General features: G+C 35.6%; 1 protein-coding gene across 1 annotated transcript in view; it reads right to left on the bottom strand.

The window, feature by feature from the left end:
• LOC150110612 (uncharacterized) overlaps positions 1-24,190 on the bottom strand; it is a 114,338-nt gene that overhangs the window by 43,107 nt on the left and 47,041 nt on the right. Inside the window, exon 3 of the mRNA XM_090395195.1 lies at positions 5,053-5,075. Coding sequence (XP_090251321.1) covers positions 5,053-5,075 — 23 coding nt within the window. The remainder of the gene's footprint in view (positions 1-5,052; positions 5,076-24,190) is intronic.

Here is a 24,190-nt window from a genome sequence, read left to right as displayed (position 1 = left end):
TCTATGACTTTTGTTTAGCTAATTTTACACATGTTCAGCTTTCTTACATTTGTCTCTGTATTCTCAAAGAGCAAAAGCTGACTTATTTGCCAGGAACTTTTGATATGCTTTCTTCTTTTCCTTCACTGCCTCTTTAACTTCCTGTGTCCACCATGGAGTTCTGATTTTTCTATCCTTGCAGACAACCTCACCACATGCCTGTCTGGCTGAATCAATCAGGGTTTTCTTCAAGGCTTGCCACTGAATCTCCAAGGTTTGGTTCCTATTTTCAAACTCTTTCATTTTTTCTTCAATAATCTTTGTGTTATTTTAGTCTACAGTTCACATCTGAGAGCTGCTCAACTTTTATTCGCTTTAAAACTTTCTTACGTGTTATTCTTTTCAATATGAAATTCAATTTTATCCTGCTTAAGACTAAATAGTGATCACTTCTAATTTCAAATCCTCTGTACACTTTGGTGTCCTGTACCAGGGAGAAAACATCACTATCAACAATAACATAGTCAATGAAATTTTTCTTATTCCCTGCCTCTTCTCTCCATGTGAATTTTTGCATATTTTTATGTTGGAACTTGGTGTTAATAATAACCAGTCCATGTCCTGAGCAGAAATCCATTTGCCATTATTATTATTAATAGCATTGCTCTTTTCTTCAAATTTTCCCAGAATATTTTTGTATGTCTGACAATTGCTCAATTGCCAACAAGTACCAACTTTTCCTTTTTCATTGTGTCAGTTGCTTTCTCTAAAGCATCAAAAAATTCCTCCCCTTCTACTTAGTAGAACTTTCTGTGGAACCATAGGTACAAATAAGTCTCATTGTCCAGTTCCCCATTCTAATATTTGCCCACATCACTCTACTTGAGACTGCCTGCCATTCAAGAAGATCAGACTTGTATTTAGTGTTGAATACTATGGCTACTCCTTTTCCTTGATTGTCATTACCTGAATATAACATTTTGTATTTATTGCTCAGAAAGATCTCACCAGTTATTGCCTTTTTCGTTTCAATCATCCCTATTATGTCGATCTGGTACTTATCTAATTCCTCAACTGGCTCCATTTCTTTCCCATTCAGGCTTCTTATGTTGATAGTACCAATCTTTAACACTGGTGATGTTGAGTTGGGGTGTATTTTCAGATTTGTTCCAGTAGCTGACTTTTCACTGTTCGCCCTGGTTCCCTGGTGAAAACAACAGGGGGGGGGCCCTTGTTTAACCAGGCGATGCCCCAGCTGGCATGAAATTTTGTCATGCTGTACCGTCATTTTGTATTTTGGTTTAAGCCAATAAGAATACAATTTGGTCAGCTAAATCCCAAATTGCCAGCCCATCTTCATTTGTTCAGTATCAAGGTAGATACCCAACAGGGTGCACCATGAGAAGGTGAGGATTGGACATTATGTCAGAAGCCCTGGTCAGTTCTCCGCGTTCCTTTAAAAGCTATGTGGAGGTTTCCTCTCAGTTATATAGCTTTGACCCTTAATAGTGGACTGTTAAGTTTAAGGTGCTGAAATTGAGCAGAGCTAATGAATGAAAATTAATGTTTGATAAGTGCTAGAAGATTATATGTGTAACAGTCAGAGTAAGAAGAGTAACAGTTTGCTAATAGTATGGTTGCCTAGAGTATTATTTTGGTATCAAAAGGAATGAACTTTTATGTGTAATGATGTTCTTATGTGTGTAACCGTTAAGTAGCAACAGTCTGTTAATAGTACAATTACTTAAGATATTAACTTAGCATTGGAAAGGAGTGAATATTTGTGTCATGATAATCTTGAATTGAAAGGGCATTTTAACATAATTGTTTTATTTAGAATTAAACTGAGCATTTCTCTTTAACAGAATTTTTGTGTAAATTGCTTTGTTGAAAATAAAATGTGTTTTTTAAATGTTAATTTAATTTTAACTTATTTTTAATTTTATTTCACCTGAACTTTAATTTTACGGTGCACTGTTCTGAAAAATATTAGAGTCGATTAGCGGGAATCCAGGAGAAAGGATAGAAAGAATTGTTAGTGGACCATGACTGTAGATAATAATTAATCAGGGATAAATTGAATATAAAGGGAAAACTACTGGACACACTTACCACTTCTTATCTCTAGAAAACGGACATCGTTGGTACAGCTTATCAAAAATAAATTTTCTGGTGTTCGAGGAATAAGAAGGCAAGTGTGGAAGGCAGTATAGCTTAACCACCTTACGCCATTAAATCAAATACGCACCCTCAAAAGCTTCATATCTGTCAATAAATTTCAATGTAATGTCAATGGTATTACAATTTTAATATGCACTTCGCATCCATGGAAATGTGGACGTATATATACGTCCTGGTCGGTAGCGTGGTTAAAGAGATATTAAAGAGATATAAGGAAAATTATAAGGTATATAAAATAGAGATTACCCCCACCCCCGTTTACAGTACTGAGGCACATACAGAAAAAAATTGCTAACAATGGAAGAAGAACTGAAGAGAATTTTAGAAAGTGCAAAAAATTCTTTAGTGTTGCCACTCTCAAAAGGCAAATAGAATTGTAACTTGAAACAAGATTTGTCTTATTTAAAAATATAAAGCAAAGAACAGAAAACTTGAAAAATATATATATTTCAGGCTTTCTGACAATTCAGCCAAAATCGACAAATTCTGGAAGAACATTTTCAGTTGCAACAAATTGGTGCAAAGTTCATTGAAATCTGTCAGACACATCTTGATTTTTATAATCCACTTGGAATTATAAAAAAAAGTAGAAGGAGGCCATTCCTGGAAGTTATGTAAGAGTGTGGTGAAGAAGGGTGTGAGGAGTAGATTTTCACATGAATTGTGAGTGGAACACATTACCAGAATACATTGTTAATGTAGGCAGTGTTAAGGATTTTAAGATTCAATATAATATAATAAATATGTTGTCAGATGAATGAACCTCCCATGATGAGTCTGCAAACTCCATGGGGGGTGTAATAATAATAACTACAGTTCCACTGCTAGTGCTTTAGCCAGCAAAGACCAAATGGCTTTTAAAATCTTAATTTTGGTCTCTGTCTTTGGTGTGACCCTTACACTCCAAAAATCTATTTTAATCTATTTTGTGATCTTCTGTTTAAATGATCATGACATGTTTAATTAGCTCTTGTATACATTCTTGAATGTTAATAATGCCACATTCCTTTCTGATATATTTTATTTTTAGCTTCTGCAACTTTTCAGTGGCAGGATTAATGCTAAAATATACATATATAAAATATATATATATATCAATTGAGAGTATCCTGTTGTTCATTTTAAGGCGACTGTTAAACAAGCTTCCACAGCAAACCAGAAAGATATGTAGTCTTTTATACATGTATTTTTATTTATTATTTATGTGACACCTCCAGGGAGTCCAAAGACTCATCGAGGAAGCATGTGCCAACAGCATCGAAAGATTGATTCCCTTCCAACTACTAACCATGCTCAAGCTTGCTTAACTTTTTGCGCAAGCCATTAGTAGCAGAGGCTCAACCAATCGATCAACCTTTGCTTTTTGTGTGTGTGTGATATCATCTTGAATATTATTAAATATTCAAGACAGGTTTAGCAATGATAAGCCTGTTCCAAGATTCTTTATATGCCCAACAAACCATTTTCTTATGTTTTTTATTTTTGTATACTTATATCCTCTGTCTTTTGAAGTGAATCAAATATGCTGTATGATTATATTATTAATATTATTCAGGACCTCCATGGAGTCGCAAGATTCACTGCAGGAAGCCCAAACAAGAAAATAGAGTCTATCACACCACTCTTTGAACTCACAGCTTATGCTCTCACCACTCTATCAGGCAATGCATTCCATTGGTTCAACCCCCTCCCCAACTCCATGCAAAGAAACTGCTCTTTATCTTCTTGCTCACGACTTCCTTCTGAAACTTCAAGGGATGGTCTCTATTGTCCTTGCAACTTCCCCTTGTTCCACCCAATGAAAGAACTCTCAGGCCAGCCTGGTTGGCCTACTGGTTAGCATATCCACTTTCCAGCCAAAAGGCTGTGGGTTCGAATCCCATCGTGGGCATAGATGTTTATGATTCTCTGTGAAAATACTAGTGGTGGTGGGTGGTAGATGGTGTTGGTGTAGTTGCTGTTTGTTGTAGGTGAAGACAGTTGTAGAGCAAGTGCCCTGCCTCGATGAGCCTATGGACTCCATGGAGGCATCACATAATAATATCATCTCTCCTTCTATCCTTTAATTCCTTATAATAACCTTTAATTATAATTGGTTTTTATATTTCATCACAGTGCCAAGTAGAGAATACCTACCAAACTGATTCTCTCAATATTTCAAAACAACTAATGCACAGAGTGTGACACAGTATTAGAAAAAAGTAAGAGATGCAGCATTTTATGTAATTCATATAGATAGATTAGCAAAAATTCAAAAATCACTACTTGCATATTTCTTTGAAAGGCCAACAAAAATGAAGTTAATTTGATGGAGAGGTCATAAAACCAATGAGTACCATCAGTGCTGAAAGGAAAGTGATGTGCATTACATCTGTAATGACAGACCTGGTTGGGCAAGTGATAGTGTATTCACTCTCCATGCCAACAAGTTGTAGGTTCAAATCACAACATCCTGTGGCATGAATACTTGCAAAAGTTTTTAAGGAAGGACATGATTTTCTTTGCACTGTGTAAGACCACTATTCTGCTTATTAGAGATGAACTGATTGAACAAGTTCTGTGTTTAGTCTCAGACATGGTTTCCAGATTATTTCATCCTCAGTCATGCCCAATTACTAATGTATTAAGTTGAAGACATTTCATGAGTATGATTCAGATTAAATAAAAATGTACAAATACTGCAAATTAACCTCTTGTAGTTTAATGCATCTCTTTCACTATATTTTTTAAGATTTTTTTTAAAAATTTCTGTGATTAAAATATCAATATAACTATTTATTTAACACATCTTAGTAAGTACAAAAGTCCCTATGCATTCCTAACAGTTTATTTTAATTCTTTAGCAGATTGCTAAATAGTATAATTTATTCTCCAAGTAACAATACTACTTACCTCTGTAGAAATGCAGGTTAAGGCTGAAAAGAAAAAAAAAAAAAAAAAATTAAAATACACACACACATTGTTACTAACTTCAGTGATAAATATTTATAATCTGAATAATTTTTTTGTTTTTTAATGTAAAAACTAAATAACAGTAAACACAGAAAGTAAAATGCCAAACAATTGCTATACTTCATTATTTAAACACTGAATAACTTGAATTTTGATCAAGGACATCATTCTCAGATACTACAATGATAAATCAGTAGTTATATTCTTGGTTTAATCCTTTATCCAAGTGTAAGCAATTTCAGTAATTTCAGGACTGAGCAACTCGTATATAGAAGATAATGACCTCACATCACTTGCCTTAGTATCCCATAAGGCAAAGTGCATATCCTTACAGACCTGTATAATGCTATGCATTATGGGAAGGGTCACTACCCAGACTGGTTTCAATGTTTATTTAGGTCTCATCAGTGGGAGCAAGACCCAGAAGTGATACCAAGGTTGAAGTAATGCAGAAGTCATTTTCATATGCGAGTAGCCAAAAGGTGTTACACCTTATTATTAAAATACTCTGGATATGAGAGAGAGAGAGATGTTGGAAGTTTTCCCATTTGGTTATACTATAAATTAAAGAGGCTTCGTATATGAAAATATGACTTCTGCATTACTTCAACCTCGGTATCACCTCTGGGTCTGGCTCCCACTGATAAGACCTCGATAATGGTTGAAACTGGTCTGGGTAGTGACCCTTCCCATAATGCACAGCATTATACATGTCTGTAAGGATATATGCTTTGCATTATAGGATACTAAGGCAAGTGATATGAAGTCATTATCTTCTATACATGAGTTGCCCAGTCCTGAAATTACTTCAGGGGCAAACTTTGATTGCTTGGTTTGCACCTGAAGTAATTTAGATAAAGGATTAAGCCAAGAATATAATTTCTTGGCATCTTTATTTCATAGTATAACCAAGTGGAAAAACTTTCAAAATCAGTAGTATTATTCAACAATGGATAACTGGTTGTCCAATCCAATAACAACTGCTCTGCATAACAATGCAGAACAACTGTTCTTTTCCCCTTTAAGTAAAGTGCGATTTCTATAACTTTATGTGTGATGAATTCAATTCTGACTTCAGAATTAAAAAAAAAAAAAGTTGAACTGTTTTCAAGCAATTTTAAATGGTCTTAAAATGACCATCCCCCATATTTTTGATAAATTAACGTAATACTCTCTATTAAGTATAGATTTCTGGGAAAATTCCCATTTTACTCCTCTTAAACACTATTAATATAATTACGGCTATTATAGCCTGTTTTTGTTTAGGAGTGTCCCTTATTTTAATACATTGGCTAACATTACTCAAAAAAGGGGTATAAATATTTTAGGGCATTATGGGTGAGTATAGAATGCAATTATGGCAGAATAAAAGAGGTGGAAAAATTTTGTACATACCTTGTTTTTGGTTCTATGATGCCTTCCAATTCCAAGATCCTGCTGAAGGATGTTTTTAAACGGGGGGGACATGGGAGTGTGTTTCGACGCGGGAAATAAGTTTCGAAACCCAGGTTACAATTAATAATATATATATATATATATATATATATATATATATATATATATTATTTTGTTAGGGCGACATTTTCTGTGGGGGAGGGGGGAGAGGGGGAAACGAAGGGGATCCTTATGTGGAAACTGGGACAGGGGTTAACGGGGTGTGGACCGTTTCGGTCGTCGTCTGACCATCATCGGAACTTTGTCGGAATGAGTGTAGGGCTATGTCAAGGCTGCAAGTTGCATCTGCCAAATTAGGGCATTTGTGGTCGCTATATGGCCGGAGGCGTGGCTTAATTTGTAAGTTCTGGATCATCCAACATTCAGAAATTAGGTAGGGGCGGTGGACGTTGATAGAATTTTCATCACATTTTATGGCAATAGTTTCTGATATTCTAAGCAGTTTTGTTGTCTTGTTTGTCTATGATTATGTGATTATGGCCTTGTTGATTTGGGGGATATGTTTTAGTTCAAGGACGTGAGCTGCAATTTCTGTCTTCCGTGTACTCTGTTTTGTTTTTCTTTTTGGTGTTGCAATTTTTTTTTGTGTTCAGATATTCCGGAATGGGAGTATTGCAATGCCTGAAGTGCTCTTGTAGTCTAGTCCATAAGGACCTAATAGTTGAGCCAGTGTAGGTGACGTCATAGTCTTTTTGACAAGGAAATTTGTAGACTACGTTGTGGCGTTCGAATATTTCTTTGTGAGTAAGAGATTTAGTACGTTTCAGCAGAGTTGCTAATTTTTGGTTCGTAGTGAATACTAGTTTATAGTCCGTGTTTTTGAAAATGTATTTGTAGGCTTTGTATGTGTTTTGGATGTATGGCAATTTGATGACCATACGTGCCGGGAAGTCTGTTTTGGTTGTATTATTGTTAAGACAGGATTTTGCCGTGTTGTTCGTGTAATTTATTAGATGTATGGGGTAGTTGTGATTTTTGAAAACCTGTGTTAAATACTTTAGTTCCATGTTAAGATAATTGCTGTTGGTTGAGAATAAAAATATTATAAAAATATAATAAAAACAGTATAAAAATATTTATACCCCTTTTTTGAGTAATGTTGGCCAATGTATTAAAATAAGGGACACTCCTAAACAAAAACAGGCTATAATAGCCGTAATTATATTAATTCTTCTATTAGATACTGTGCGATGGGATGTCGAAAGGTGGCCTGCCTATTCCGACTTGCTATAATCATAAGTGCTGATATTTCTTACGTACTTCAAGATTATTATAACGGTTCTTCCTTTTTACGTGGTTGTATAGTATTAACACCACTTTTATCAATTCTCTTATGCCTTTCTCAAGAGAGAAATAAGTGAATGGATAAAAGTGGTGAAAATACCATATTCAGTTAACATTTTGGTTATGTTTTCAAACAACTCTAGATGATGGGGACAGGAAGTTTTACTGTGATCATGTATGTCTAGGGAGCAGGGGCATATAGCAGTTCCGAATTAAACCCTGTGGAGGCCCCTAGGCAGTCGAAATCTTGCCCCCCCACACACACCCCCCAACTGACAGTTAACAGAAAATGAGCTTTTAAGAAACAAACTGTAACGTGAACCTGATGTCTATGGTTTGGGTGCATTACATTAATACAATATTTTCTCTATAGTCTTTAATTGAAGTTTTCATTTCTTTGAGTTGATTCATTTTTTCTATCTTTTGGAACCAATTTAAGAAAGCTTGATTGTAATTTTCTTTCAAGATGAAATCAATATTATTTTGATCCGTTGTTGCGGAGCCCCTAAGTGGCATAAGGCCCATAGGCCAGTGCCTACTCTGCCTATTTGGTAATCTGGCACTAGCATATAGCATTTTATCTATTGTAAAATGGTGACAATTAACCCATTCCCTTTCCTGCAGGAGCAGCTAGTGCATAGGCAATGCAGACCTGCAGCGCCACCAATTTTTCTCGATACATAAATATATTTATTAATTTATTTATATTTGCTTGTAATATTTAATTTTATCATCAACTATCCTATACAATTCTCTTATTTTGTATAAAAATAATAAAAATCCATCTTGTAGCACTTAGGAGGGCGAAGTAAACAACAGTGGAACTGCGCAACTGCCACTGTCCGTTGTGCAGTTCCACTGTTGTTTATATGCAGTTTAAGCCAGTAGTAGAGTGTTCGTAGTGTTCATCGTGTTTACTCCATCTCTTCAAATATTTGGACATTACAATTAAAGACATAACATTTGTTATAGTTTTTATTTTAGAACATTATTGAGGTTAAGATAATGGATTCTATTTTTAAGTAATTTTGAATTATACTAAACTGCATAATTTTGTCGATAATATACAATATTTTTTCATGTTTAATTTTTACCATAATTTTGATATTTTATTCAAACCCCTATATACTGTACTTACAGTGTGTATGTATATTTCGAAAGTTGCAGCACCCCCACAATTTCAAGTCACGAGCCACCACTGCCCACCTGCAAAAAAAAAGGCACACGAATAATTAGGTTCTGTGGCACAGGAACAAACAGCCCTGGGATATGCCACTGTTAGGCCATGTTATAGTGTGACAGTCTATGATAATATTTTCCAATGCATGCAATGTGTGTGTTGGTTTCTAGGAAAAAAAATGAATAATTTGAAATATGTACAACTAATATGTCTAAGGAAGGGGGACATTTAATTGATGAATCGGCAATAAAAACTCCAGATCAACCTCAGCCAGCCATTCTTTTGTCAACTATGCCTCCCTTCCATGAAACGGTTCCTAAATCAACGATATAACACCGCAATATTTGAAGGAATGTGCCAGGGAGTTGACATCTGCCTTGACATTTTTTCTTTTTTTTTATCATGAGTCTTACATTAGGTCAAATTCAAAAGGAAAGGAAGGGAAAATTGTACCACTTCATAAAGGAGGTGAGGTGACTGATTTCAAGCATCAAATTACAGCTCAATCTGTGTGTCAGGTGTTGTGGTTAAAGTGTTGGAGTGGCTGATGAGAATCAGGATCCAGAATTGGGTTGACAACAATGGTATTATCTTTGATGGATAGCACGGTTTTGCTATAGGAAAGTCATGTTTTAGTAATCTACTTACTTATTACAATAAGGTGAAGGCAAACTGGATGTGCACGATGGATACACGGTAGTATACTTTGCAAAGCCTTTTGACAGATTACCGCATGATAAGTTGATTCACAAACAATTCATTGCCGACAATTCATCACAGGAAAAATTCATTGAGAGCAAAATTTGATGTAGGAAAAATTCATCACAGAAAAAATTCTGTGATGAATTTTTCATCGCAGTGATCAATGATATTACATTGATACCAATATATAAAAAGTAAATGCAGTGCAAAATAAATTTCACAAAATAGTTTTTTTTTATGTATTATTTGTTTAGATTTTAATAATTTTTTTTTATACAGTGAAAGTGATATATTTATTGATTGGTGAGTTTCCTAATTTCAGTTTTGTTGTAATTGTTATTCATTTTAACCTGGTTCAGAAATCCAATTCAAATTCCATGACCAAACATGAAACTACTCAAGCCACTTCAGGCCTCCAATAAGCAGTGCTGTAATCTCACATCATACGACAAAATTCATCTCTTACCTAAAAACAATTACAAACATCCATGCCCAAGCACTCAAGCCACTTCAGGCCTCCAATAAACATGCTGTCATCTCACATCAAACGATAAAATTCATCTCTTACCTAAAAACAATTACAAACATCCATGCCCATTGTGAGTTTTGAATCTACAACTCATTGGTGGAAGAGGGTACACTATCTAGACAGTTGTTAATGACCTGATATTTCTGATTAGTTTATTTTTGAATGTTTCACAAGAGAAGTAATTAATTACATTTCACTTTGGGAGCATCTATACATATATATCATCATCATCAAATTCCTGCCATGTACCCTCAAGGGGTGTACAGGATATTATAGAACTACAAGAAAAATTTACATCATTACTAACTTCCTATCTACAATTTTCCTCCAAATCAGTCTGTTACTTGCCAAGACTCCAACATTATCAGAACTTATATTTCTATCTTCTAAGGCACTTTGTACCGTATCAAACCACTTATATCTTGGTCTTCCTCTGGGTCGTTTTCCTGCCATCCTGGCAGAGAACACTTGTTTTGCTAATCTTCCCTCGCCCATTCTGTTTAAGTGACCATACCACCTGAGATTAGCTCTGCTAACGCATTCCTGGATGCTGACAATGTCAAGTTCTTTCCTAATATCCTCGTTTTCAATATGATATTGCCATTGATGCCATCTGTTCATCCCTCCAATCTTTCTCAGGACTCTCATATCTGTGGTCTCTAGTCTTTGGTCAAGTGTTTTACTTCTGACCCAGCTCTCAGATCCATAATTTTAAAACTGGTTTGAACACTGTCTTGTATACAGCTAATTTAGTGTTCCGACTAATTTCACTCTTATTCCATATGAATTTATTCAATTGACTTCCTACCATACCAGCTTTGTTGATTCTATTGTCAATTTCCATATTTAATTTCCCATCTTCGCTAAAAATCGTGCCTAAGTAGCTGAAATGTTTTACTTGTTCGACAGGTTCTCCATTCACAAAGCAGTTGACACTGAATGGAGAACCTGTGAAACAAATAAAACATTTCAGCTACTTAGGCACGATTTTTAGTGTGTGTGTGTGTGTGTGTGTGTGTGTGTGTGTGTGTGTGTGTGTGTGTGTATATACAGGGTGTTCGGGATAAATTTGACATATTTATAATTAATTATATTTTTCCGTAAGTTACATGTATTAACACACACTTCTCTTCATTTAAAAGTTTGGACCCTTCTTCATTCATATACAAGATGTCAGAAAGGATGGATAGCTGGAACCCACCTGAATCATGGAAGAGAATAACTTGTATCATGATGATTCGTGCCTGCCATCAAAATAAGGATATTACGACTGCTGCCCAATGCTCCCTGAATACAGTAAAAACAATCAGGCATGAACTAGAGACTTGCAATGGTGACTACGAGGATGTAGCAAGAAGAAAGATCCCTAGCAGACGATCTGATTGCATTCGTACAGCAGAATTCCTCGCAAATCTGCAGGAACAGGTGTTGAAGAACCCTGGCATTGGAATTCGGGCTTTGTTCGTGGAGTTGCTAACTGTAGTCAAGCCCTGGATAACAAGGGTAGCCAATGGTAGGCCGTATGTATGGCAGCAGGATTCGGCCCCTTGCCACACCTCTGGGAAAAGTCAAAAATGGTTGTCTGAAAATTTCTACGACTTCACCAGTCCAAATGTTTGGCCTCCAAACTCCCCAGACCTTAACCCCATTGATTATTTTGTATGGGGCGCAGTTGAAAAAGACACCAATCGCACTTCCAGTAATACAAAAGCCCAGTTAATGGATAAAATTAAAACAGTTTTTGCGGCCCTTCCCAGGGAGACTGTAGTATCAGCTTGTTCGAGGTTCCGAAGCAGAATTGAAGCTGTGATCGATGCTAATGGTGGTCATTTTGAGTAAATCTTGTTGATAGTATTGTAATTAACTCTGCCTGTAATGTTTTTTTGTCAATTCATTAAATTTAATAGATACAAAGAAGATTTTCTTTTTCCTTACGAAACTGTCAAATTTATCCCGAACACCCTATATATATATATATATACACACACATATATAGTATATATAATAGTAATATATATATATATATATATATTTTTTTTTTTTTTTTTTTCCAGTAAAAAGACTAAATATAAAATTTATTTAAAGTTTCTTAGTGTTATAAAATACTAGTATTGGAGGAAAAGGTAAAGACAGTATTGCACCTGCAGATGGCAATTTAGCTTATGCTGATTTATATAATGATTATAGGATTTACATCATTTTATTATCATTTTCTTTAATATAATTACTCAAAAGTGAACCTATGATCTTAAACTAGCTGTGTAAATGATAGCAGCGTACAACATATCTTTCGTATGCAGGAAAAGTGGAGTCATTTTCAAAATACACATGGTGTATTCACTTTGGGAGCATCGATGAGTTTAGATTAAAAAAATATCACACCTGGATGGATGTCTAAATGCACAGAACAGAAAAATAGTGAACGGTTAGAAGAATAAATATTCTTAAATATTATGCCCTTTCTCCTTAACTATCCTTAAATATTTTATTCTCCCTAATAACTATTCTAACTATTAATAGAATAGTTAATAGGAATAATAACTATTAATATAATAGCTGATAGGAATATATAAATAGTTAACTATAAATATTTGTTGGATATAACTATTCTCCCTAACCATCCTATCCGAGTTCTGTAATAACAATTAATAGTCCATCTACAGAGCCTGTAGTAAGAAAGAATATTAATAACTTTATACGGAATAAAAATTTTCAGAGCTAAATATAATCGAAGTATTAAATAATATATAAAATATTTCTTAAATCCCCCCCCATACCTGCAAAGAATTTTCTTGTAATTAATTTTCCCATGATGAATAGTCTCCATGATGAATTGTCAGCAATCAATTTTCCCAATGAATTGTTGTCCGGACATGTGATAAGTTGATAGTCAAACTAGAGTGGATGGGGTTGGATGTTAAACTGGTGCACTGAATCAGAGATTGGCTGTCTGATCAGTATCAAGTTCTGTATGAGAGGGAGCAATATCTCAGAAGAGAAAAGTTACTAGTGATGTGCCTCAGGGGTCTGTTTTAGGGCCACTGCTGTTTAACCTGTATGTTAATGATATTGGAAAGATTTGAATTGGGATATTCAGTTGTTTACAGACGATGCAAAGTCAAGATGAACTATGAGGAGTAGAGCAGAAGTTGTGGCCTTACAAGCTTGAATAGACTGAGTGAATGGGTATGGGAGTGGGAATACCAATTTAAAACCTTACATTTTTCAATGTTGCAAAATATAAGGTTTTAAAATTTGGAATGGGAGGTAGAATTTACTCTTGGTAGGGATATATTGTTGGAGGCAGAGGAAAGATCTTGGGATGATCTTGGATAAGGATCTAAAATTTAGAGGATATATTGCCAATATTTTGAGGACAACAACGAATTCTGGCAATGATGCAGAGGACTTGTAGAAGTAAGGAGATTCTGGTTTGATTGTATAAGACTCTGCTTAGGCCACATATGGACTACTGTGCACAGATCTGATCACCTGGTTTTCAAAAGTATGAAGAGAAGTTGGAGAGGGTCCATAGGTCATTGACTAAAACAGTTTCTGATCTTTAGAATGTAATATGAAGAAAGGTTGAGACAATGCAATCTGCACTAGTGGATAGGAGGAAGAGGGATAATATGATAGACATACAAGTTAGTAAGGGGTTGTTACAGGATTAACATTGAAGAGGTTTTTCAAAAAATAGTGGTAGATTTGAGGAGAACATGGGATCATCACTAGAAGCTGTATAAGGAAGGTGTGAGCAAGGGAGTGAGAAGTAGTTTTTTTTTGCATGGAGAGTTGTGTTCAGGCAATACATTCCAACCAACCCCATGGAATGTATTGCCTGAGCACATGGTGTCCACAAAGAATTTGAATGTGTTTAAGACACTGTATGATGAGCTGTGTGTATGACAAAAGGGACCCCCCCACAGATGAGTCTGTGACTCCATGGGGGGGGGGGGCTTATGATAATAATAATAATCGAGGAAAGCATATGGACAGAAGAGAACAGTGGCTTATTATGCTTGATAATAATTTCTTGCATAAAATCAATGTACTAAGAAGAAAAAAAAAAAAAAAAAAAACTAGAAGAGATTCATAGTCAATGACTTGACACTGTCAAGTCAATGGCTATGAATGTGCCCACTGCCAACAACACCAGCAAGGTTTGCTCTCATCAGCAAGTCAGTCCAAGACTATGGAAGCAGAGAAAAAAAAATTCAATGCCATTGTAGTGAACTGTCATTCCAAAACAGACACAACACTAAAAAATCGATATCTGCAAGCTCGTTGAACTTTACAAATTTAACCTCAAGAAAATCATCAGTTCTCACTGCTTCAAGCCCCCCAACACACCGAGTGACAAAATGAATCTCCTGACCTAGTCAGTGATGATATGCCAGTGAATAGATAAGTGTTCATAACTGCTGTAAATGTGTCAGAAAGCATCACTGTCATGTATATGAGCCTGACCATATACAATTAAAAAAATTCTTGCTGTCCTACACGCAGCGAGAACAAAATAGAAAATTACAGCAGTAACTGGAAAAAAAGAAAGCAAGAGAGTGGAGATAATGCATGCACGATTAACTATAAAATAAGGAGTGCTAATGCAAAAATCTAGTCCTACTACCAGCTAGCTCAGTAATTGACTATCACTGCATAAAGGAACATGCATGACTGATGCTGTCAACAACAAACCTTACAGAACCTTCTTAATATGCAACAACAATATACATGACCTCCGTTCAAACTTCAATGATGTCCATTTCAATCTGCAGTCTACAAAATCCCACTTTTCCTGAGAGAAACCCAAATTTCTACTTCCCACCTCCCCAAGTACAACTCACCTCAACTTTCCCAGTTACCCACTGACTCCTTTTGTCTCAAAGGTGGGATTCTGTGCATACATTCGCTCTGACATAATTTCAAATAGTGTCTAACCTGGAGTCTCCCAATTTTGACTTTCTCTGGCTGAAAACCTCTGTACCCCATTCCATCAAATTCATTTGCTGTCTTCACTGCTTCCCTAATGCCACAAACCATTCTGAACATTTTGACTTCCTTTCCTTAAAAGTCAATATTCTTCAATCCAGCTTTCCAAACAGTGAGGTCATTTTCCTTAAAGACTTGAATGTTCACAACACCATCTGGTTCTCCTACTCAAATTACACGGGTCAAGCAGGTAAAGAGGTTGAGTCATTTGCCTTACACAAATAGTACACGTGCCTAACCGAATACCAGACAACCTACTCTCCAAATACTTTGGACTTCTTCCTTACTAGTGACCCATCCAAGTACAACATTAATGAAGTCTCTTCCCTACATAGCTCAAACCACAAACTCGTGCTGATCTGTTCTCCTATGAAAGAACACAATCACTCAAAGAAAGTCAAGTGGAATGATCTACGCAACTACTATGCCACATTTCCTTGGATTGATTATTGCTTCCAGACATCTGACCCAAACCTATGTGCTGAACATATCACCAAAATAATTTTTATTGGCATGGAAACATTTATTCCCCACTTCATCCTAAGTTCCTGTCCCTAAGCCTTGGTTCTCCCAAAGGTGTACAAGAGAAGAATCAAGCATACCATAAATGGCTTGCATCCAGAAGTCCATCCATCTATACCATAATACATACCACAACGGGATAGTTGCAAGAAAACTATCCACATCAAAAAATGACTTTGAAAGAGCTAAAAGCAAGAAACTTGCATCCTACCCATATAGCAGCCATGCTGGCCAAAGCCATTGGTTGCAACTTCTGCCCAATACTGCTCCCACCTCTGATACATCCTGATGGCTGTGTAGCATCATACAGAAAAAGTCAATTTCCTTCTACTTCTCCTTCAATTCTTGTGCTGCTGATTTTGGTAAATGTTCCCCCAACCATCCCACATACTCTACACTCAAATGTCCAGTGTGTCCTTTTGCCAAAAGAGATCAGAATTTCCCTCAAACTGGATACCAAAAAGTCTCCAGTCCAGATGGCATTCCTCCAATTGTCCTAAAGGTCTGTGCTCCAGAGTTGACTCCCATTCTGTGTCGTATTTTTACACTCTCTTATTCCACTGGTAGCTAACCTGCAGTATGGAAATTAGTTCATATTCAACCTATCCTTAAAAAGGGAGACAAATCAATACTCGCACACTACCATCCAATTTCTCTTACTCACGTTCTTTCCAAAGTAATAGAAAGAGTTGCCATCTTGAAGATTCTCAGCTAATAAATGACCACCAATATGGGTTCCATAACTGTCGGTCAATTGATGATCTATGTCACCCACATCTGAAAAAATACCATGGAAATGTTTGACGAGTCCCAAGTGATTATGATTGATATATCCAAGGCATTTGACTGGGACTAGCGCAAAGGCCTTTTAAGCAAACTCCCATCATTTGGTCTACCTTCTGACTTCTGCACTTGGAGTGCCAGCTTTCTGATTGGATGCTCACTTATCTTCTAAGTGTACAACCACTGCAGTGTTTCAACAAAGCTATGAGTTCTCACTCATCCAATTACTTCTATATATAAATGACTTACTCCAGCAGACTACCAATATAATGCATAATTTTGCTGATGACAGCACATTGCATTCCTTCCTTTCATTTGACAAACCCAGCAATGCACAAATCACCACAATTTCCAGAGATCTAACCACACTACCACCTTAAATACAGATCTCCAAAACATTCATCAGTGGGGTTTGGAAAATCTGGTCAATTTCAATACAAGCAAACAACTCTGTCTTATATCACATAAAAAGAACCCTTCTCTTCCAGCCATACTTTTTACAACACCCAAATCCCCATGACAAACAAGATTTATCTTCTTGAGATAACACTAACCTCAAACTATTATACAAAGATAAATATCGGATTGGCGAATGTTTGGGATACCACATATTCTGGGTGGCTTAGCAGAGTGATTTCAGCTTGTTAAATTATTGCATTAAACCATAAAGTAACTTTTTTCCCAAATAATTTACAACTTTTTCTTTTGTATATTACTGGGATCGTGATCTATAATCTGACAACTATTGGATATCAGTATTGATTTAATGAAAGATAAGCACCACTAAGATTAATCTATATTTAAGTAAATCAAATATTTCTATCCAGATTACTATGACATAATCAGGGGTCAGAACCTCAATGCTGTCTTACATAAAGCAGGAATGCTGAGGACCTGATTACTAACCATGTGAACCAAATTCTGAGAGAGAAAGTATGAACCCTAAGCTTATCATCTGCACAAGAAATTTTGTGTTTCTATGGTATACACAGAACTGCATAATATGAAATTTTAAGAGATGCAGTCTGCCAGCATTGATTAACAAAAATGAGCATTGTTGACCGGCATGAGTCATGGCACATAAAACCTGAATCATGAGGAAAGGGAAATTTTCCTGTGAGACAATGAGTCGCCCAACACAATTCTTCTAGTCTGATGGATGTGTTTAAGAATGGAGGATACCTGAACTACTTTTACCCAAGGTGGTTACACCGACAACGAAGTGTGGATGTTGCAGTTCAATGATGTGGAGAATGCTTCAGGGATACAGATTAGGTTTGCAGGGAATTGTGTAGCATCATGACTGCAGGGATCTTCAGTGAAGTATTCTGGGAAATCAGAGCAATGACTGTAAACATACAAAGAGAATAAAATCAAAACAAGACCCCATACCTAAAAGAATATTTTTAGGATAAACTGTACTGCAGAATTATGGCAAAGTCTGTCCTCCTCATTAGTGAAACTTGAGAATGATTTAGAGAGGGGAGTGGATGAAACTACCACTTTCTAACAAGAATTAACAGAAAGATGATGCAAAGAATCACATATTACAGCCAATGGAAGGATATATAAATTCAATTATGTCAATGAAATTGTGTTTTGTTGATATTTGAACATTCTAAGACTTCTAACAGAACTGTGTATAAACAAACACATAAGTTACAAAACTTGCAGGCGCTTTTGCATCAGAAATGTACCAAAGAATATGGTTTCCATAACTTTTTATTTATTAATTTTTTTGAAACACTTTAGCATGGATCCATGAATTACTAATAGTCTAATTAGCTGAAATGTTTTACTTGTTCTATAAGTTCTCCATTCACAATGCAGTTAATATTTTCAATGCTTCTGCCTATTTTCATTGTCTTTGTCTTCTTATTGCTGACCTTCATACTATATCTATTACAACAGTTATTCAATTATTCAAATTAAGGGGATATTACATTCCCTTAAGTCTATCAAGACTCATGCTGTTACTGATTGATTCCAATCTTTGAGTTTCTTATTCGGTTTTAAAACAATGTGGGATTTAATATCCCCTTAATTTGAATAATGTTTATATCGCCGAAATGAAGCCTACTGGCTCTTTATATTTAAATAAGTTATTCAATTTAATCAGGGAATCTTGCAAACTTGTACCAGAGTTATTCAGAAGTATAATATCATCTGGATAAAGTAAAGAGTTGAGATTAACATTTCCAATTTTGATATCAGGTTTAATACCACTTTCCTTCATAATGTGATCCATATAGATAATGAATAACAGAGAGGATTATGTACATCCTTGTCTGACACCAGATTTAATATTAAACTACCTTCTTGTACTTCCCTCAATTCTAACTGCTGACTTACAACTCAAATAAAGACTGATTACTACTTGATATAATGCCCCGTTGACACCATACAACTGTAGTGTATGGTGTCAATACAGATCTTTGTTATATTCCTGTGACTTCTCAGCTATTTGTCATAAAGTAAAAATCTGATCCTGATAGCCTCTATTTGGCCTGAATCCAGCTTGTTCTTCACCAAACTTCTCTTCCACAATCCTTCTCAATCGTTTCTCAAGTATAATTGCATAAATCTTACCAGGAACACTGGTAAGATTTATTTCCCTTTTTATATATTTGTACTATGAGAGCTCTACTCCAATTATCTGGAATTCGTCCCTCTGTCCAGGCCTCCTGAACTATGCAGTGCAACCACTGCAAGACTTTTATACCTCCATACTTAAGCATTTCTGGTCAAATATCATCTACTCCAATTGCCTTTCCGCATTTCACGCTTTTGATGACTTTTTCTACTTCGAGTATGGATATGTATTCCTGATTGCATGCCCTGTTGAGGTTTTTTTTTTTTTGTTTTTTTTTGGCCAGTATGCTGTTACTGATTGTTTCATTTAGTAATTTGAAATAATTACTCCATACAAGGATATCTTTTTTTTCCAGTTTTCAGGTCACCTTTATATCATCTCTAATTCTATTTACAGCACTCTTTCCTCCATTTCTGATCTTTTTCAACACCCTCCAGAATATCTTGCCACCTTCTTGATATTATTATTATTCAGGCTTCCATGGATTCAAAAGACTCATTTTCCTAGGAAGGACTTCCTAGGAAACAGTCTATCAAGACTCATCATGGAAGATCCTTCCTAGGAAACACAAAATGTATCATACCACTCCTTAAATGTACTGACCGTTCTCGTGCTCACCACTTTATCAGGCAACGCATTCCATGATTCAACCACCCTCCATACAAAGAAACCACTCCTCACCCTCTCGCTCACAGTTTCCTTTCGTTACTTCCAGGGATGGCCCCTTATCACTCCTTCCTGCTGTTGAACCAAGCGAAAGAACTCCCCAGCTCTCAACAGTTTAAAAGTCTCAATCATATCACCTCTCCTTCTTCTATCCACCAAACTCTGCAAGTACACATTCCCTCAGCCAATCCTCATAACTAACATTGTACAGTCCTGAAACCATCTTTGTTATCTGCCTTTGTAACCTTTCCACAGTTAATTTATCCCCTTCAAATCCTGGGGACCAAATTTGAGAACAATAATTTAAGTGTGGTCTGATCAGGGTCTTATACAATGGAATGATAACTCATTTATCTCTGCAAGTCAATGTCCTTCTCATTATTGCAGCAATCCACTGTGCTAATACCAAGTATAGCTTCTCCAATAGAGTATGAAGTATCCCATCGATGTGTCCCAAACCTCAAGACCTTACATTTTGCTGCATTAAACCCATACCCCATTCTCATTTGCCCATCTGTCTAGCTTATTCAAATCCTCTTGCAGGGCTACCACATCTGCACTATTACTAATAACCCTTCCCAGCTTCACATCATCCGCAAACAACTGAATATCCCCCTGCAATCTACTGACAATGTCACTGATATAAAGGTTAAACAATATAGGTCCCAGTACTGAGCCCTGTGGGACCCCACTTGCATGCAATCCTCTGTCTCCTTGAAACTGCCCCACTATACACAACCCTCTGATACCTATCAGACAGCCAATCCTGAATCCAGTTGACCAACCTGACATCCAAACCCATGTGCCGCAACTTAAATATCAGCTGATCATGTGGCACTCTGTCAAATGCCTTCGCTAAAACCAAGAAAATGGCAGTATATGCCTTTCCCTCATCTACTGCTCTTGTAACTTTATAAAAGGCTAGCATATTACTAAAATAAGAGCGCCCCTTCACAAATCCATGTTGACTCTCGCAGATAGCATTACCCTCATCTGCCTAATGCTGTATATGGTCCCTCACTAATTTCTCTAAGATCTTAACAACTACTAATGATACACAAACTGGCCTATAATTACACACTTCCAGTCTGCCTCCGCCCTTATGCAATGACACCATCTTACCTTCCTTCCATTCCCTGGGCACCTTTATATTTTCTATGTTCTTACTGAAGTCTTCCCATGACTTTTGTTTAGCTAGTTTTACACAGTGTTTATCTTTCTTGCATTTGTCTCTCTATTCTCTAAGAGCAAAAGCTCACTTATTTGCCAGGAGCTTTTGATATGCTTTCTTCTTTTTTTTTCATTGCTTCTTTAACTTCCTGTGACCACCATGGAGTTCTGACTTTTTTCATCCTTGCAGACAACCTCACCACACGCCTCTCTGGCTGAATCAATCAATGTTTTCTTCAGGATTTGCTGCTGCATTTCCAAGGTTTGGTTCCTGCTCTCAATAATGTTTGTGTATTTTAGTCTACAGTTCACATCTGAGAGCTGCTCAACTTTTATTCACTTTTAAAATTTTCTTACAAGTTCTTATTTTCAATATGAAATTCAATTTTATCCTGCTCAAGACTAAATGGTGATCTCTTCCAATTTCAAATCCTCTGTACACTAGTGTGTCCTGCACCAGTGAGAAAACACCACTATCAGCAATAACATAGTCAATGAGACTTTTTCTTATTCCTTGCCTCTTCTCTCCATGTGAATTTGTGCACATTTTTATGTCAAAACATTGTGTTAATAATACCAGTCCATGTCCTGAGCAGAAATCCAACAGACATTTGCCATTATTATTATTAGCTTTGCTCCTTTCTCCAAATTTTCCCAAGATATTTTTGTATGTCTGACAATCATTTGGTAATCCTACTCTGCTATTTAGATCCCTAACAAGGACCAACTTGTCCTTTTTCATTGTTTCAGTTGGTTTCTTTAACTTGTGGCATTCCTTTACTAATAGCAAAGATATACAAAATGAAGATAAAAATCACACTCTTGTATGGTAAAAAAATAAAATAAAAAGAATTTGCCATATAACAGCATGATTTTTATAAATTTATATCACAACAAACTCGACTTTGTCTATTCTTCTTCCATGTGATAGTAATGACTAAGACCACCAATGTCAGTTATGCTACCCAGAAGAAGAGTATATAGTCCATTTAATAGATGACTCACTCCCACTTAAAGATTTGCTTACAAATGCTGCTTCTGTCTTATGCTATTTCTTTAGATATTTCTCTGGGCATAGTTTGAATAAATATGATCACCATCATTCCTCAACCCTTATAAGCATGTAAAAACATGAGCTCCTGCTGTCACCATCTAAATACAGTTCTGTTTCCAATTTACCAAACCAATTTCACATCTTCCTCTTTCATTAAATTTGCTTTTGTTCTCTGGAACAGCCCCTCTCACACCATTTTTCCCCAAGACTAATGTTAATGTGTTTCTAGTCCAAGAAACATATTAATAGGTTCCTTCTTTCTCCTTATCCACACATGATAACTTCTTTGCATGAATGGTGTTAAAAGAGTCGACCATTAAATTTCATTAATTAAAGTTGCCAAGAAATTATATTCTTGTTTAATCTTATATCCAAGTGTAAGCAAACAAAGTTTGTGCTTGAAGTTTCTACATTAAACTTCATTAATTACCATATTTTTATTTCCGGTAACTGGTTGTGTTATAACTGTATGAAGAGAAAAAAGGGCTGGACAAAAATGATAAACTGTCGTTAATCATGACAGGATATAATACTGATAGAAAAATAATTTGAATAGATTTTTTTTTTTTTTTTTCATTTCTTCAGATTGAGGTCAAGATTCTTTATGCAAACTTTCTTAGTTACACAATTTGCATTCTATTATTAACAGATGACAGTGCAAAAATTGAAACAGAGAAAAAAAAAAATAATGCTGGCTCAATGATATTTCCTGAAACATACAAGAAGAATTAGCAGTTCTATTGATCTTTAGCTCATTTTAATGGAGATTTGATTATTTTTAACATGGTACCTTTTTCTTCATTTTATTATATAAAGAAAAAAGTTAATGCCATCTGAAAGACATTCACTTTCTCTAGTTATATAATAACTATGTAATATATTAATATTTTATATATAAACAGAAATAAGTGAGTAATTACTTATATATTAAAATTAAGACACACACATATACAAGGCTTAATTTATAATATAAAACTTACAACTGAAAGTGTGTGTGTGGGGGGGGGGGACTTCCCTGGAATTTTTTTAAAAAAATTTTGCACATACATGCATACAAGGAGTCGTCTGACCTATAGCACCTCGTTCACAAACATGAGCAGGATAAGAAAGAAGAAACTTGTTAACTGAATTTCAAGAACTGAAGATTATACTCTTTAGTAGAGAGAGAGAGAAACAGAGTTTCAAATAAAAACAACAGAGAGAGCAGGAATGAATGAAGGTTTTAAAAAAAAATTACTTTGTGAGTCTAACCTGTGAAAACATGTTAAGAAATAGAGAAGTATGAAGAAATTACCAATGCTAATTCCAACAGGCCATCATAGAAATATTTGTAGAAAATGCAAGTAAATGCAAGTAGAGAAAATCCATATTCTCTGTTTAAGAATATGGATAAATTGGCAAGATGTGGGTTAATAATCAACCAAACAATAGTGAATAAAACTTTTATACTACAAATTTATTTCTACGGGGAATCAAATAATTTTAAAGATTCACTTAAGGGATCCATCCCAAATGTGAGCGCAGAATTCTCAAGACTTGGAATTGATTTATTTGTATAGAGTAAAACTAAATAATTACTGCACAGAGCTCCATGCATCAGTTGGAATGATAAGGAGGCAATATCTATAACATGACAAGAAAAATTGCAAGCTATATCCCATGCAAAGAAATTCCATCCAGCTCAGAAATTGGGTTAATAATAAAGAAAAGTTTAATTTTATGCAAAAAATGCAGTGCAAGCATAGTTAAGAAGTTTGTCAGAGCCTTCAATGAAGAATGGCAATCATAAATTAAGGTGACAGAAATAGATATTCTAGATGTTTTGTTACTCTTAGTGGAAGATTTATCAAACGAGATAATGAGAATACAGTACAATGTCATCAGCAAAATTGGGGACTGAATTTCCAGTTGAATGACAAACATTAACAATATATACGCAAAAAGAAGCTGCCAAAAGAGCAGAGTTCTAAGGTACATCAGCTTTAGTTGCCAACTTTGAGGATAAAGATCAATCCACCACACACACACAGAGAATCTCTTCTGATAAAACAAGTCAGAGGAGAGATGATAAAATGAATAGTTACTAACAGGTTAGTGCCAATCACTCGGAGAAGAACAGCAACCAGTTGAATTTCTCCAAACACCCCA

This window comes from Typopeltis vanoorti, chromosome 1 (assembly GCF_054136105.1).
Source record: "Typopeltis vanoorti isolate ZY-2024b chromosome 1, IOZ_Tvanoo_1.0, whole genome shotgun sequence".
Taxonomy (NCBI): Eukaryota; Metazoa; Arthropoda; class Arachnida; order Uropygi; family Thelyphonidae; genus Typopeltis; species Typopeltis vanoorti.
The sequence above is the reverse complement of the archived record's forward strand: the minus strand, read 5'-3'. Positions and strand labels throughout refer to the sequence as shown.